General features: G+C 44.3%; 1 protein-coding gene across 5 annotated transcripts in view; it reads left to right on the forward strand.

Moving 5' to 3' along the window:
* Nucleotides 1-6469: 6469 nt before the first annotated feature.
* Nucleotides 6470-16533, forward strand: part of ESRP1 (epithelial splicing regulatory protein 1) — a 32317-nt gene continuing 22253 nt past the window's right edge. For 4 of the 5 annotated variants that reach the window (XM_030971111.1, XM_030971112.1, XM_030971116.1 and 1 more), the window contains exons 1-4: nucleotides 6470-6827; nucleotides 7034-7162; nucleotides 8004-8117; nucleotides 10461-10575. In XM_030971111.1, the coding sequence (XP_030826971.1) occupies nucleotides 6696-6827; nucleotides 7034-7162; nucleotides 8004-8117; nucleotides 10461-10575 (490 nt within the window). In that variant the 5' untranslated portion in view covers nucleotides 6470-6695. The remainder of the gene's footprint in view (nucleotides 6828-7033; nucleotides 7163-8003; nucleotides 8118-10460; nucleotides 10576-16533) is intronic. The other variant, XM_030971115.1, reaches the window with a different exon arrangement.

Raw genomic sequence — 16533 nt, forward strand, 5'->3', positions numbered from 1 at the left:
CAGGGGAGACGGAACCTGGGTTGCTCCAGCACTCACGGAGTCATAGAATGAATTAGGCTGGAAGAAAACTCTGGGATTGTCGAGTCCAACCTTTCACCTGCTAAAACTCGGCCGCAGTCGGGGCTGGGAGCAGCAGGGCGGTGGTCCCACTCTCCACAGAGCCCGGTCCCCGCTGGGCGTCACCGCAGTCCGCGCCGAGCCTTTGCCTCCGCTCGGTTTCACAAGCTCGGTGCTGGTTTATTTCAGCCCCGCCTGAGAAATTTCCTTTGCAGATTTTTGCATGCTTAAAGCAAACTCTTTTCAGGTGAAGAACTTGTCGCTTCTCTCAAGTTCGTGAGGCACAATTCCTTTCAACCTTTCCGCAGCGCCAGAAGTACCCGTTTAGCATCCATTGCCCTTCTGCAACAGCAGCCAAGTTGGACAAGCTCTGGGGACACCACGAAGCCAAAGCCAGCCCGTGGCCAGGAGAATGATGTGGAATTAATCTTATGCAAGCAGTGCTGGTTACACAAGTTTTCTGTACGAGCTCTATGCCTGACAGCAAAGCTGCACCATGGGCCTTTGGAGGAAGCTGTAAAAAGATGTGTTACATCTCTAGATGGAAGCCTCAGCCAAATACCTGCACTTTCCTTAACGGTGATAATTATCCCTTGCTATCTGCCTCTTGTGTCTGAAACAGCTGCTTATGAAATACACTGGTTTATGTGTGTATCAGGACTTCACAAGCCCCTTTTCTGTTCCAGTAGCTGAGCTTGCTGCTCTCTCAGCACTCTAAACTTTCACTTACACCAGGAGCAGCAGTCCTCTAGGTTGTACTCCACATGAAAATGTGGCATCACTTTAAACAAGGCTGTGGTTCAATACATCCACTTGTGGTGGTGAAACTAGTTCAGGAAGTTCCCATCCCCACAGCACGTGTTGGGGAGCCAGCATGCAATTCCCCAAAGAGTTCTACTGGCACACCTGAAGAGGTGTTTTGTGGCAGGGCAGGGATACTCATCAGCTAGAATTTCTTCCCAGCTCACTGAAAACATGGTTCTGCCTCGTGCTATTCAAACAGATGTAGTTGAAGTACAAATCCCTTTAAAGAAATATTTCACAATTTGAAAAACAAGGGGTGTCCTTTACCATGCTGGCAGATTTCCCTGCTGTCATTCTTGCCCCAGCATGGATCTGTGTCTCATCCTGATGAATTACCAGATTAAACTCCTGAAGTAAAATACAATATCTTTATGCAGAAAAGAAGAAAAACCCCTTTATATGTATTTTACTAGAGAAGCACAATCCCTTTTGACAGTTGGCATAGCTTGTTTTGATCATGTTTAGGGGCTCTTTGGAGACTTCTGTGGGGCAGTAGCTTCACAACTACTCCAAATGTGGGCATCACCGTGTGTGCCATTGCGCCAGAGGAGCGCAGTCCCTGTCAGATGACTTCTCTGCTGGGACAGCCTGCAACAGTACTGCAACCAGGTCAGCCAGTGAGTCTTTGGTAACTGGCAGGGGAATTCCAGCCCTGAGTTTTTATCTGCAGTGACTCCCTCACTGCTGGGAACAGCTGCAGCTCTGGATGTGAGCAGAATCATCTTTGCAGGATTACATTTAGATGGCTCTGAGTGCAATGTCATTGACTTCAGCACATGGCTGGGCTTACAGGTCAGGCATCTCCTTGCTGCAAGAACAGCAGTGCTTGACTATCACACAGTTGCATGATATCAAGAAGCAATTTGGGTATTTTGGGGGGGTATTTTCTCCACTGATAAAAGTAGAGATAACAGAATTTGGTTAGGAACAGAAGTTATCTTAGAGACATTTTAAAAAACTGGTGGTGAACATTAACATATTCAAAAAAGCTGATTCTCCAATTTCAGTTTTAAGAAGTTGATATTTTGGAGGAAACTGGGGAAAGCGATACAGATGGGATACTTGTCAGAGACCAAAGGTCTGTGCTGGAAAGGATAACAGTTGCAGGTGGTATTGGGGTGAAGACCCTCCTGTAGAGGAATACAGCAGGGCAGGAGATGCAGAACTGGCAGAAAAAATCTGGACATATTGAGGAGTGCAAAGTCACAGGTTGTTTGTTTATTAGGAAGGGGATCAATGGGTGAAAGAATGAAGCTTCAGAAAAATGGAGGGAATAAATAAGAGTCTCTTGCAGTGTTGGGGGCAGGGGGTGTGAGCTCCTTGGCAAGAGAAGGGTGTGAGTTGCTTCAGAACTATCCTGTTACTGTAACTGAAACAAAAGAACACGTGGTGGGAAATCACCGGAACTAATACCAAAATGACAGAAAAAAACTGTTACATTGAGATTGGCAAAAGGGCTGGGCAGACAGACAGCAGGCAGGAAACAAAAGGACTGCCAGAGAGGAGATGAGTACAGCAACAGGGTGCTGGGAGGAGCCCTGAGAGATTGCCTTGCTTCAAAGCAGCCAGCACCTTTCTGTAGATAACAACGCCCATGTCATCTGGAAGGTGGCACTTCATGCAAAAGACCATGCTTAACCAGTCCCAGGACAACGGAATGGCCCGGGACAAGCAACTGGAATGGGAGCACACAAATGCCAAGAGCCTGGGCAACACAACACAGGAACCTGACCAACTGGTGCACGTTGTTAGACCAGATGCTGCAAGCATGCAAGAAAGAGGGTAGAATGGGAACTGTGACTGGAAAACAGGTGTTTTAGGGAATGTATTAGCCAAGAAAGAGAAAAATAAAAGGTAATGGCCCTACAGTGGCAATTGCAAAAGCAGCTTCATAAACAAATGAATAAATGAAACAAGGGTTAGCTGGTAATCGAAAATACATAATGGGAATTTAAAATACTTTCAGGGTATGGTTCCACTTTTAAAAGGGGTTACTGTACATAATGCAGCCTGCTGTAGCAATAATTTGGGGACTCTCATGCTCCCAGATGGACAGAGACATAGGATGAAACAATAAGGCAGAAGAAAAAAAAGCGCATAAGCCAGAACACAACAAGTCACTAATAAAGGAACAGGTGCCCATCCAAAAATCATTCTCACAAGACAAGGGCTGCATCGCAAAAGCCAAGCTAGCACTGAGAAAGAAACTGCTGAGGAAACATGATTAAGTTTCACTGAAAGACAAGCAGCCAGCCAAGCCAGAACTCTCTGTCTGGCATGCTCCACTGTGAAATAATTTCAGAAACGTGCTGGATTTTTGTACTACAGTATAAATGTTTTTCTAAGAAGTTGCAGTAAACTAAGACCTGAAAGGGAAACTGCACAAAGAAATCCTATGCCATTGAATCCTGCTGCTCCAGGCTAAGCAGAGATCACAAAGCAAACTCCCTGTGTGAGGACCAACATCACTCCTCAGATGCTGAGTACAGATCACTTGCAGCCACTACTGAGGACAAACACCCCAGACCTTCACTTCACAAATGTTTTACTCTGTGCATCAAAAGTGAGAAGACAAATGCACAAAGAAAACCAGGTGCTCTAAACCTCGGACAAATAGGGTACAATTATCTTAGTTGTTTCCTGATACTGGATTCACATGGAAAATTTCAACTACTGCTTTTAAAAACTGCAGGGATTAATTTGACATTTTAAGCCCTTAAATTGCAGTCTCTGCTACCAGTGAATGTCAATTTTGAAATCTTGGACCAGAGAGTGAAAATTACTCCAACCATCATATGTCATGCTGGAATTTGGTAGCAGCCCCCACAAGGAGAACCAGGCTGCAGCAAACCACAGCAGGGCAGGAAGAGCACGCCAGGTACTATGGGGACAAGTCAGTGGCTGACAGAATACCCAGCAGTGGTGAAACACATCTGCTCCCTTCCTGACAAACAAATGTGTTTGTGCTAATAAAAGGTGGTACAATCTGTGAACCTGCAGCAGTACAAGGAATAGTGATGAAGAAACACACAAGGCACACCTTCATTGAAATGTCCACCACACAGCTGAACAATGAACTGACATGATGGGTGAGCAGATGGCTCACAGGTCATGTGCAAAGAGTTATAGTGAATGGGCTGACATCAGGCTGGAAATCTGTCACTAGTGGGGTTCCACAAGGCTCCATCCTTGGCCCAGTTATTTTCAATGTCTTCATTAAAGACTCGGACGTGGGACTCAAAGACATGCTAAGTTAAATATGCCGACAACACCAAATTGGGAGGAGCTGTCAACTCCTTTGAGGGCAAAGAGGCCCTGCTGAGGGATGTTGACAAATTAAGAGAGACGAGCAATCACCAACTGTATGAAGTTTAACAAAGGTTAGTGCCAGATTCTGCACCTGGGATGGGGCAATCCTGGATGTACGGACAGCCTGGGGAATGAGAGGCTGGAGAGCAGCGCCACAGAAAGGGACCTGGTGGTCCTGGTCAGTGGAAAGTTGAATGTGAGTCAGCAGTGCCCTGGCAGCCAGGAGGGCATCAGGGACAGCATCACCAGCCAGGCAAGGGAAGGGATTGTCCTGCTCTGCTCTGAGCTGGGGCAGCCTCACCTCGAGTATTGTGTGACATTTTGATCACTGCAATATAAGAAAGATGTAAACCTCTCAGAGAGTGTCCAAAGGAGGGCCATCAGAATAGTGAAAGGCCTCAAGGGAAAACTTTATTAAGAGTAGCTGAAAAGAAAGGAAGAGACTGAGGCAAGACCTCAACATCTGTCCTGAGACTGTCCTCAACATCCTCACAAGGAGCAAGTATGTATCTCTTCATTCTTGTGACCAGTGACAAGAACTTGAGGAAACAGCATGAAGCTGAGTCAGGAGAAGTCTATGTTAGATATCAAGAAAAGGCTTTTCACCCAGAGGGTTCCTGGGCACTGGAACAAGATCCCCAGGGAAGTGGTCACAGTACCAAGCCTTCATTAGTTCAAGAAGCATTTGGACAATGCTCTCAGGCACATGGTGTGATTCTTCGGGTTTCCTGCACAGGGCCAGGAGTTGTACTCAATGATCCTGATGGGTCCCCTTGTTGCCTATTTCCCAACCTGGAAATGAAACTCAAGATAATTTTAGTAAGGAGGTAATATAAAAGAGGATCTTTAATGAAGGCCTTCAGGGGCAGTTATGGAAAATGTCCACAAAAACCCACCCCCTCCAGGGGTAAGTACATTTCTATAGGTTTTAAGAAATTAGCAAAATTTATAAAAAGCATTAATTAGAAGGACAAGTGGTGATGCAATTCCGCCCCAGGTCAAGCCCCTTCTCTGGAGCCCTCCTTCAGCACTGGCTGTACTTTGTCCATGAGAATGTATCTCAAAGAGTCGTTCTCGGCCTTGCTTCCCAGGAAGAACCAAGAACCAGAACCACTGGGGCCTTGTACCCCCTGGGGCTTAGAGCTCTGGAGTTTGTTTTGTCTTTCTGCTTAGGGAAAGGCCATGGAAAAGTACTGGGAAAACTAGCTACTAATTCCATAGGTGACAGAGTTACAAAAATATATGTGAAGAACACAGAGAACATAGAAAAAAAATGCAAAACCCAAACAGCATCACCCCCTAACTCAGTATATTCCATGAGTCTATGATCTCAGTAAAAATTTCAAGAAGCAGCATCCCAATGAAGTTGGAAATGAACAACTGAGGTCTTAAAGAATTAGGTATATTACAGAATTGGCCTGCAGAAAGTTAGTGTTGTTTGCGTTCTGTGATTTGTCATGAAAAAAAATTGTGTTGGAGAATTATGCATTTTAAGAGGAGATTTTAAAATAGAGATTTTACCATAAAACAAAAGACAGTGTCAAAAGGGTCAAAATCACCAGCTCATCAAGGGAAGGCTGCGACAGCCAAACCAGCCGGCTAGCTGTTAACACACGACTTGATCCGCCGTGCCAGAACGGTAGAAAAGCTGCGATGCCGCTGCCTTAAGGACGACAGAGGAAAAGGCTTTACCGCCCTCTGCCCCTGGTCTCCCTCGGAGCTGCTCCGGGGGCAGCCGGCCCGCACGCCGACACAGCGCTCCTTGGCACCACACTGGCCCCTCCGGCCCCGACCAAAGCGGCGGACCCGCCGGGGCTGTTACGAGCGGGGTGGCCATCTCCCCTGCCCTTCCGTCCGGGGGACGGAGCTGCCGGAGCAGGGCAGGCGCAGAAGTGCCCTCTGCGACATGTCCCGGCAGGACCGGGCGATCCCGTCCCGCCGCTCAGGAGTTACACCATCCCGGTGCAGCGCACCTGGCCGGCGGAAGGCGCGGCTCGCCAGGGTCCGGGCACGCTGAGGCTCCTCAGGGGCCCGGGGCTGCTGTTCCATAGTCGCGCCCCCGCAACATCTCCGCAATCCCGGTCCGCGCCGGGCGTCCCGCCCGCAATCCCGGCTCCGCACTCCCGGTCCCGCACTCCGGCTGCCGCCTCCGGCGCGCTGCCACGTCCCCGCCCGGCGGGGCCAATGGGCGGCGGCGCCAGGTGTGTGTTACCTGCACCACGTGGGCCGGGGGCGGGCAGGTGCTGCCGCGGCCCCGCGCAGAAAAGCTCGCAGCCATTGCGCCTTCCCCAGGAGCGCAGTTAGTGTGGGAGCGGCTACGCCTACCTCGGGGAAAAGGGGGTGGGAAAGAGGGGGAGCCCTGCGCCTCCCCCACGCCCGGTCCTTGGGGAGTGAGGCTGCAGCTGGGGGTTCTGCCGCTTGGGTCTCGCTTGGAAGCGCCTGGGGCAAGGAAAGTTTCCGGCTTCTTCTCTTTCCCCTCTTCTCCCTTTCCTTCTTTTTATCCTCTCTGCTGGCCCGGTGGCACGATGACGGCGTCTCCCGACTACCTGGTGATTCTCTTCGTGACCACGGCGGGCACCAACGGGGCAAGGTTGGGCTCAGACGAGCGAGAGCTGCTCCAGCTCCTGTGGAAAGTGGTCGACCTGAGGAGTAAGGAGGTATTTTCACCCGACAGGGGAGCACCCCGACCTGCTGCTCCCCTTGGCGCCTGCCATGCTGGATGCGGGCAGGGCGGTCTCGGCGCTGGGCTGGTAGTGGGTGTCCCAGGCTGGAGCAAGCTCTGGTGGAGGGTAGGGGCTGGTGCTGCAGGTGGGGACTTTCAGCCCGGAGAGCTGACTCACCCCCTCCTCTGCTTTCTCTGGAGCTGGGGCACCTGCATGACGTGCTGGTCCGGCCTGACCACACAGAACTGACGGCTGAGTGCCAGGAGATCACCCAAGTGGATGTGGAGAGCCTGGCACTGGCTCCACCGCTGGAGCAGGCACTGAGACAGGTGACACCCCATACCTGGCCGCTAAGTGCTGGTCTCCTTTGGGAGCTCCCCCGTGGGGTAGAGGTGGTATCATCATCTGCTTATCCCCACCATCAGAGCAGTGGAGCCTGGTACGGGAGCAACACAAACACGTGGGGGCCAGAAAGGCCCACAAAGCCTGACACTTACAGGCTTTCTCCTTTGCCTTCTCTTTATTTGCCTTGGGAAGAACTGAACCCCAAGAGAGGAATGTTAGGGTTAGCTATTTCCCAACCACGGTCTCCTGCCATGCTGGACCCTGAGCAAGTTTCAGCTGAGGGTGAGCCCTAATCAGTGCTGGAAGAAGGCCAGCTTTAGATGTCCCCTGTTAAGGCTTGTGCTCGTCAGACCTGGGAAGATGATGGTGCTGAAGCCTCTAGATTAACAAGGAAGTGTGTGTGATTCCCATTGAGGGTAGGGCTGAAAGCCTGTCTTCTTTCTGACATGTTTGAGTGCCCTGTCTAAAAAGCTCTTCTGCCCCAGTACTGCCTTAGGTCTTTGCAATCAGCTTTGTCTTATTGCAATGCTCTTGCAAATCTTGGAAAGGATTTTCTTGTGTGGTGTGGGCTGTCTGTGTAGCCATATCTCATTAGAAGGGGGGAAAGGGGTGGTTTCCTTGTGAAGAGATTTGTCATGGAAGTTAGTATGTGCTTAGCTAGTAAGAAACAAATCTACAGAAGTGAAGGAGTAGGCTTATATGAAAAAGAATTCCAGCTCTGTGTTCCTGCTGCCCAGGAATAACATGTTACCAACTGATGACGCTGCCTAGTGGTTCCACTCTGATCTCTGTAACATGTATATCTTTTCTTGTTCGTGCCAACAGTTTAATCAGTCCGTGAGCAATGAACTGAACGTTGGTGTAGGTACTTCTTTCTGTTTCTGTACTGATGGACAGTTGCACATTAGGCAGGTTCTACACCCTGAAGCTTCCAAAAAGGTATGTCGTTGTAGCTTAAGTCTTACTCTTAATGTGCTTTTTATGATTTCTTGCAAAAAAAATCAACTTCTCTCTAGTATGGAAGGCATATACAGTGCCCTGTCCTTATGTGGTCTTGAGATGCCTTTTTAAGTTAAATCAGAAGGAAGAGGCTCTTGAGAAAGGAGCAACATATTGTATCTATATATGTACTATATACTTGTAGCTTCTACAGGGTTAACAGGTGGGATGTGGGATTGTTGCTAAACAATTAACCATCTTAACCATAAACTGTTTTTTGAAATTTTGCATTCATGCCTAGTTATAGCAACTTTCAATCTTTGGTATTGAATTGACACTCCAAGGGCAATGTTCGTATTTGTAAGGAGCTGAGCAGTAGAGTGAGGCAGGCTATGAGTGATGATTGTCCTGTAGTCTGGAGTCTTCCGTAACTTCACAGTTGCCAAATCACTAACAGTGTTATGGAGCCCTGCCTGCTTTTTGTTAGTGATAGGGTTGCAGCAATGTGTGAGTCTCTCTGGTTCTGAAATAACTGCCTCAATATTAATAACACCTCATTTTGTGGTTTGGTATGAACATGCATTGCTCTGTAACTGAGCTGTTCTGCTCCTCCCATTGTACCTGACTTCTGTGGCCATCAATTTGCTGTCCCATCTTTGAAGGGACACTGCTGCAGGTCTGTGCTGTTACAGAAGTGATACCGAATGAGCTTGGTTGTAGTACTTGTTTGTGCTTTAAGTATTGATAGCTTTGAAGGCTTAGAAGAGGAACAGTGAGCATTATTCACAGTGAAGGGACAGTTCTTATATATGTAACTTGTATTCTATGACATAAAACATGAGAAAATGTGGAAACAGGTTTTTAAAAGACTTTCTTCTTGGCTAATAAAGTAAAACTTGTTATCCATTTAAATTATGTGAGTAAAAGAAGGGACACATCCTACAATTATTTTAGTTGCTTTGATGTCAGGGATCCTTTTTCTGTATCATAACAGGGTCACAGACAGGCATCAAGTCTTTATCGAAATCTTCTGTTGCTCTATTGTTAAGAATGGTTCATTTGTAATTTGCTTTGTGCTGCCTGTAGATGAAGTAAACCAGATGCTTATGAGACTTGTAATAGTTTTTTGATGAATATCCTAACGCAGGGATTGGAGTGTGGGATCACTAAGATCCAGATAGGCAGAAATCTCTAGGCTCTTGAGAAAATATTTATTTCTAAGATATCCATTCTGAAGCCAGCTAGCAACTCCTGGTATTCAGAGAATGAATTGGCATCAGCCATTCCAAAAGAAGTACAGAACTTCATTTCACATCAAGGAAGGAAATCATGCTAAAACTAGAGCAGGAAATGTTGGCAAGCCCATCTACATTTTCCTAAGTCTTTAAAGAGCATCGTTTGCCTAATACACTTGTCTATATGCTAAGATAACTCTAATGTTCTCAAACAGAATTTGTTTTAGAGCCTAAACTGTGTTCTTTGAGCTCCCAAAATGTGCTTTCACATAGGCTGCTATCTGTTATAATGCCAACATGCTAACTAGTTGTTAAATCCCAGAAAGCCTTTATCTGTAGTCTAGAAAGGCCTTGCAGGCAACAAACAGCCCAAAGGAATATGTAGTATTCTGTCTGGGGTGAAGAGCTAGCTGAAGGAGTAAGGGTTTGCATTGGTTTTAACAGTTGCCTCCAAGACTTCTCCATGTCTTTTCCTTTCCACTCCCAAAAAAATTAGAAGCATGTGGTAGATGTTGTGGTGGACAAGAAGGGTTTCATTGACTTCTAGTGGGCTGCATAACTTGCTTCTGGCCTTGTATGCTGCAGTTAAAGCAGTTACCGTGCATAGGCTGACAACCTCTGCACCATGTCAACCTCTTCTGTACAGTCAGATTTTATTTGTTGGAAATAAATATTTGAAGTGTGTCTATTCTCTGAAAAGAGCCTTTTCTATAAACTAAAATATCTGCTAGTCTTGTGAAATTTCCTTAATTCTACAAACTGAACTGACCACCCTCTGGCTTTATACAGTTAAAATTGCAATCAAGAATCTTGCAATAGGAGGCTCTGCTACATTATATATTGGATTTGAAGCTCTAGTAATAATGGCAAATATTTTTCTGGCAGTGCAAAAGCACATTTCTCTTATTAAACAATATAAAGATCTGTTTAAGAAAAAAAAGTTTATTAAATACTTACCTGGCTAAGAAGAGCTATGAAGAGCAATCTGTAGCAAAGATTGTTTGTGTTTCCTATCTAGTCTAAAGCTATTGTTAGAAAGTTTGGTATCTATACACAAAGTAGGTTAAACTCAGCCTAATTGACAGTGGTTACTTTATTCCTTTTGCAGAATATTTTACTGCCTGAATGCTTCTACTCCTTTTTTGACTTGCGGAAAGAGTTCAAGAAGTGTTGCCCTGGCTCACCTGAAGTTAGCAAACTCGATGCTGCAGCCATGACAGAATGTATCCTTTTAACAGTGATGGTGTCTCTGCTGCTGTTACAGTCTTGGCTGAATTTTAGGACAGAGGTGTATGAGTAATGCTTGCAACACATGTTTAGGGGTGGTATAACTTTGATGACTGACTCGGAGCTGTACTTAGTTTTCTCACAAAGATAAAGATAAAAGCATATGAGTATGAATGCTTCCATGGAGAAAATCCTGTATTTCTTCTTGACTTCTGTTTGTTTTTTTTATCATCTTGATATTCGTCTCTCTTTAAACTTCACAGTTTAGTGTAAGCAGCACTTTTCTTTTTCAAATTGCTGTTGTGAATTGTAATATTAAAGTTTGGGGGTTAAGTTTTATAGCATCAGTTAGATTTTTATTTTATTTTAGGCAAGAGCAAATGTTGGGAGACCACCTTAATTTTCAGGAGAGGAGATGGTTATTCTTGGTGTGACCTAGTAGTGAATCTCTAACACAGGAGTGCTGTTGCAACATGGGGTATTCAGTCTCAGAGAAGGTGCACATGCTACACCTCACAGGGTGAGGCTTGGCTGGCACCAAGATGCAGTCAGTAGTATGTTTCCATTTTCAGTGATAGGGATGTCTAAAACTACTTTCTGAATAGTCTGAAGGGGTCTGTAACCCCATCCTGTCTCTTCTCTAGTCTGAACTTGAGAGCTGAAGCTGTGATTTGTCTGTCCTTTCTTCCCTGGCAGTCTCCCCTCTTGCTGCAAGCTTCAGTCCTTATCCCAAAAATATTCCTGGACACAAAGCTACTGAGCTATTGGAGTAGCGGTCACAAAAGTCAGGTATCAGGGAGGAATAAAGGAATCTGAGATGTTGGTCTTCGGTATTGGTGGTTGGTGCTGCTGCTATTGTTTTTAATAACTTTTCTCCTGACTTGCTTATTGTATCCCTGGAGTGGTTGCCATTAAGAGGTGATGTCTGTGGCTTCAGAAATTTTTGGGCTTTCACTGCAGAACTAGTATTGCCTGGGCTTTGTACCCTTTGGGGGCATAAAATACACATATGGGGTGGATTTTTGTATTTAACCATTCTGCTCTGCTTTATTATCTTCAAATTAAGATTAATCTTGGCTAATGAAGGGGCAAAAATTATTTCTCCCCATATTCTGAAGGAAAGCAGTACACTTAGAGTGTGAATGAATCTGAATCTTTATGTAGAAAAGTGAAATAAATGCTGTGGTGCATTGAAACTGGATGATGGAGACTTCTTAAAATTATGGTAAAAAACTTAATACATTGTTTAGGGAATGCTTTGACATGATCTGGAGAAATTAAAGACAATGAGCTACTTCAGCTGTTTCAGAGAGTTGCCCTCATTTTCTCCTTATGTGAATGTCTGGGATATGCCTTTCCACTGTGGAAGGAGTTGCATACTTTAGCTACCTGGAGTGTCAGTGGGTCAGCTAGGGCATGGTGATGGACTGTGTATTCCCTGCCTGCTGGGAGAGGGATGCAGACCACTCTGTGTTACCTGACTGTCAGGAAGTCTCTTGACAGTCAGGTAACTGTCAGGAGTTAGAGTTAGTGCTGCCTGAGAATAGTTTTGGCAATTGCCATTAATATTTTCTCCAAGTTCCTAGAAGCTTAGTCAGCCTATCCAAATGCACTCAGTTTGAGTCCCAGTTCTGGATAAGATATGCTTCTTAAGGTATATTAACCTAACTTCATTCTGGTCTTGCACTTATTTTTGTGGCTTACTTTGTTTTGTGACTGCTGAGGCTCTTATTTGTAAACTTGTTATGTTTATGCAACATGGCTAAAATCAATTGTCTCTCCCCTATTAATTGTGTGAGAGTGTGGGAGCAGAGGATGTGGAGACCAAAATGGGTAAAACAATTTTTGTTCTTTTATTGATAAATATGATAATTTTCTTTCTTCTCACCTTGCTGAAATTTATCAACCTAATCTCCTCAGTGTCAGAAACTGCACAGGTTAATTGCCCTTGTAGACCAGGGGACATGTATGTGATGTTTAGGATAAAAAGATTGTTTAAGCAGGTGTGAAGTCTAAAGACTAGTTCCATAAATTGTGTGCAGAGTTGTTTAGTTCTTCTTCCTTCATGTATAGATATGCTGGGGTGTGGACACAAAACCAAATCAGAAATAAGTACAGTAGGTCGAAATGAAGCTGCAGATTAGCACATGGAATCTGATCAAGCTTTTTATTCTTGTAGAAAGTGCAGCTTCTTGGCCTCACAGGTAAAGAGGGTGTATGACCCTTCCATGATTTCTGCCACAGAAACTATAGTGTGCCAGATACATTAGCATTTGGTGAGGATGGAAGGTTTTAGTATGGAACTAAGGTACTGACTAGATATTTAGGACTTGCATTTACAGACTGGTAGAAGCACGAGTAGAAGGATTTTTGGGCACATCCCTTCATGTACTTACTTCTCCATTAATATGTGTGTAGCCTGGTTGTGATCAGTAAGAGGAAACTTTTACTATATGAAATAGTTAGCAGAAAGTTGGGTATTAATCTACAGTCATTGAAGTTATCAAATTCTTCAAACGCTTTTGTTTTGATGAGTCACTTTTGATCAAATAACAAATTACAGGCAAATGAGAAATGTACACAGCTGTTCCCAGCTGTCAGGGGACATAACTTCCTACTGCACAGTCAATTCCAGGTACATATTCAGTATACAGTACACTGGATTATAGGTGCTTGGCTATGTATTTCTTGCAGACAAGGCAAGCACAGTCTTGTAAAAGAGCAGAGAGATAATAGACTGAAAACTGGCTGGGTTTTTTTTCCTTTAGAAAGTACTTTGTGGACTTACTGTCTCAGGAGGCTACTTGAAATTTGTGTACAGCAATGAAACCATGCCAAACTTAAGAACTCAGGTGAAAGCGTTACAAATCTTTACTCCCAATCCCTGCAAGAAGTTATACATTTCACAACAAACAGCCACTCATTTCTTTTAGATAAAAGTAAAGCAATGTTTAAAATGCTATGAAATTCAAGAGACCAAGGCAGAACTGAGACTAGTTGTAATTCTCTCCGAGTACTACTGCTGCCTAACTCATAGTGTCAAAACAGTTCTTGTGTACGAGACAGTTTTCTGGCAGACTTTGTCAGAATTGTGTAAGTGTAATGACAGCAGGACAATTATGAGAAATTTTGAGTAACAAAACTTGAGGGAAGTGATCTTGTTCCAGCAGAGAAAAGGACTTGGGTCTGTCGACATTTTTTTTTATGTGTAAGCATACAAAGGTGGAGGGTTGTTCTTGCACCCTCTGTACCTCCCATGCTTGCTACACTTCTTGATTTGCAAAGCTTGCTGAGCCAGTTTTCAGCCTGTGAGTGCCTTCAGGGTGGAGTGAATAAAGCTTGCATGACTATTCCTATTAGGTTTGCAGAAGACTCATCCTTTGCCTCGAGATTGGGTGTGCAGAAACTATTAAATGGCAAATAGCTCTTGCTTCCTCCAGTACTTGGTTTGCTCCATTCACTTCTGAACTGGATGTGTGAGGATAACTTCTTGCTAGGAGTATCTGCCAGTGTTGTCAGTAGAAACTCAGGGGCACTCCAGAACAGCTTGTTTAATGGGCTGGATATTGTAGTACTGAAACTTGATTTGTTGGGGTTTTATTGTTTTTGTGGTTTGTTTTTGTGTTTTTACCTGGGTGTCTTGGAAACAACAATGTGGAGCACAATTATAACCAATAGTGCTTAACTCTGGCAATAAAATGCCCATAATTGGGTATTAGGTGAGAATCTTGGATATTGCAATTAGTGTTTCCTGTGATAGTACTCAGGAACTGGGTAATATTATATTACATTACCTTTATGCAAAGCATTATGTAGAAAGATGTAATCTTCTGTCTAAAGGGACTTAAATAAGAAACAGAACAAAGGGGAAAGGATCAGTGCAGAGCACAATTGCAATGCTGTTTCATGTCATCTCAGGTTAAGTTAGTTATTCAATGAGAAGGGAGTTAAGAGACAGTGAGAAGGAATAAGTCTTGGAGGACACTGGCGGTGAATGAAGCTGTGGTGCTATATCTGAGGAAATAATTTAGAAATTTCTCCCATGTTAGAGAGGCCACCCTAATATAGAATATACCTTTCCTTCCTGCTCCCTTTAACTTGCTGAGTGTTGCAGGAGGTGGTACCAGAGCTGCGCACCAAGATTAAGTAGTTGTTTCCCATCCTGCCTTATTTGGGGCTGTCTTTTGCTTGTTGTTTCATTAAGAATATACATGTAGATGCTACTGCATATATTAGCTCTGGATGGCCATGTCTGGTTTCTAACACTTCTTTAAATGTGAACTTGTATTATCCCCTGTAATTGTCTTTCTCCAATTGCCCAGGAGAAGCATCCCTTAAATATGAATGTACAGAAACATATATGTGGTCTCCTATCCCTTCACAGAACAAGGAATAGGGTTTATAGACTATTTCATTTATATTTTTTCCCCAAGTACCGTAATTTCTAGTGCCTCTGTCCATAGATGTCTACCTCTAATGAACAATCTTGTTCATTAGAATACAGATTTTTACTTAACATGTTCTTTAAACATGCAGAAAATTATCAATTTTCCTCTCCAGTCTTGCTTAAAAGCTGTGCTTCTAACTTATCAGAGGTGAAGGTGTGAGGTTATGCCTGCAATAATGTTGATGACTTATTTCCTCCTCTCCACTGTGTTTATATTTCTCTAGAGTTTGGCACAACTGACTCCCTGTGTCTGACAACTGGTGTCAGCTTCTGTTGGCACTAGAGCATTTTCAGGAACTGCTTCTCCTGTGGACCAGTGTTTTCAGAAACCAGTTTCACTGAAGAGTATTATGGGGTGGCGTCCTTGTTTTTTTCCTTGTGTGATGGCTTCTCTTCAAATTCCTGCCCCTTTCAGATTGCTGCATTCCCCTGTCTGAATGCTGATCATTTGTAGAGATCTTTGGCTCAGCACAAAGGAAATATTGAAATGCCTTTTCAGTTCTGACAGCACAGTCTAACAGCCAAGCACATGTGTATGCATGTCCCCTGCTGGAATAACTATTGAAACTCCTGCCCCATTTCTCTTGACTTTTGACAGAGGAAACACTTTTCCAAAATCTTCATAAAACTTGGTCAGGCAAGACCAGGGTTCCAGCACCTGCACCATCAACAGTTTCTGGTTCCCTGTATGAACAGCAGAGGCTCTGCACAAGCCCAGTGTGGAGCTGTTAGGTGCTACAGGGGGAACAGTGTCAGTAAAGGGAGGAGGAGCACTACTCTGCTCTGATACACAAGGTGCCCAGAAACATCCGTGTGCTGCTGCTTAGGCACCCTCCCTGTCAGAGTCTGTTTGTGGGTTATTTTTCTTTCCAACCCCCCCCTTTCTGTGGGCAGAGGAGGTAGTGAGCTTGAGCTTGTTTAAACCTTAGGAAGAGAGATTGTGATTAAGAAATTTTTTGTTGTCATAAATAGTTGTAATCTCTTAAACCATGCTTTGGAGTTGCTCAGGCTTTTTGGCTTGGTTTTTAAGAAAACTATTTGATGTTCTCAGTACTTTACCCCAAAGAAGGTACTAGGAGGGGGAGGGTAAAGGCAATGATTAGAAAACTATTTATAGTCCAGCAGTTGGAGGGAGGAATCACTGGTTTAAGTATTCTGGTTTTTAAACTAAGATAATTCACTTAAGATTCAAATGTTCTTCTAAGACTAAGCATCATCCTCTCACATTCCATACTGCAATGCACACTTAAAACCAACAAAGCTTCAAAATCAAATTAGCCTGAAGTGTATTTTGTTGGCACAGCAGCTTTCCTTTCCTTGCTCTGTAAGAGGAATGCGTTAAATCAGTTCAAGTTATTTTTCACTTGCAACAAGACTTTAAAAAACTGTTAAGCAGTTTTTTAAAAATCTGTTTCTGTAGGATGTCTTGCTGTCATCCTACGAATAATAGGCAAGACCTTAGCCCACAAAGAAATTTATGCTGACTCACCTGTCGATGAGATGATAC

This window comes from Camarhynchus parvulus, chromosome 2 (genome assembly GCF_901933205.1).
Source record: "Camarhynchus parvulus chromosome 2, STF_HiC, whole genome shotgun sequence".
Taxonomy (NCBI): domain Eukaryota; kingdom Metazoa; phylum Chordata; class Aves; order Passeriformes; family Thraupidae; genus Camarhynchus; species Camarhynchus parvulus.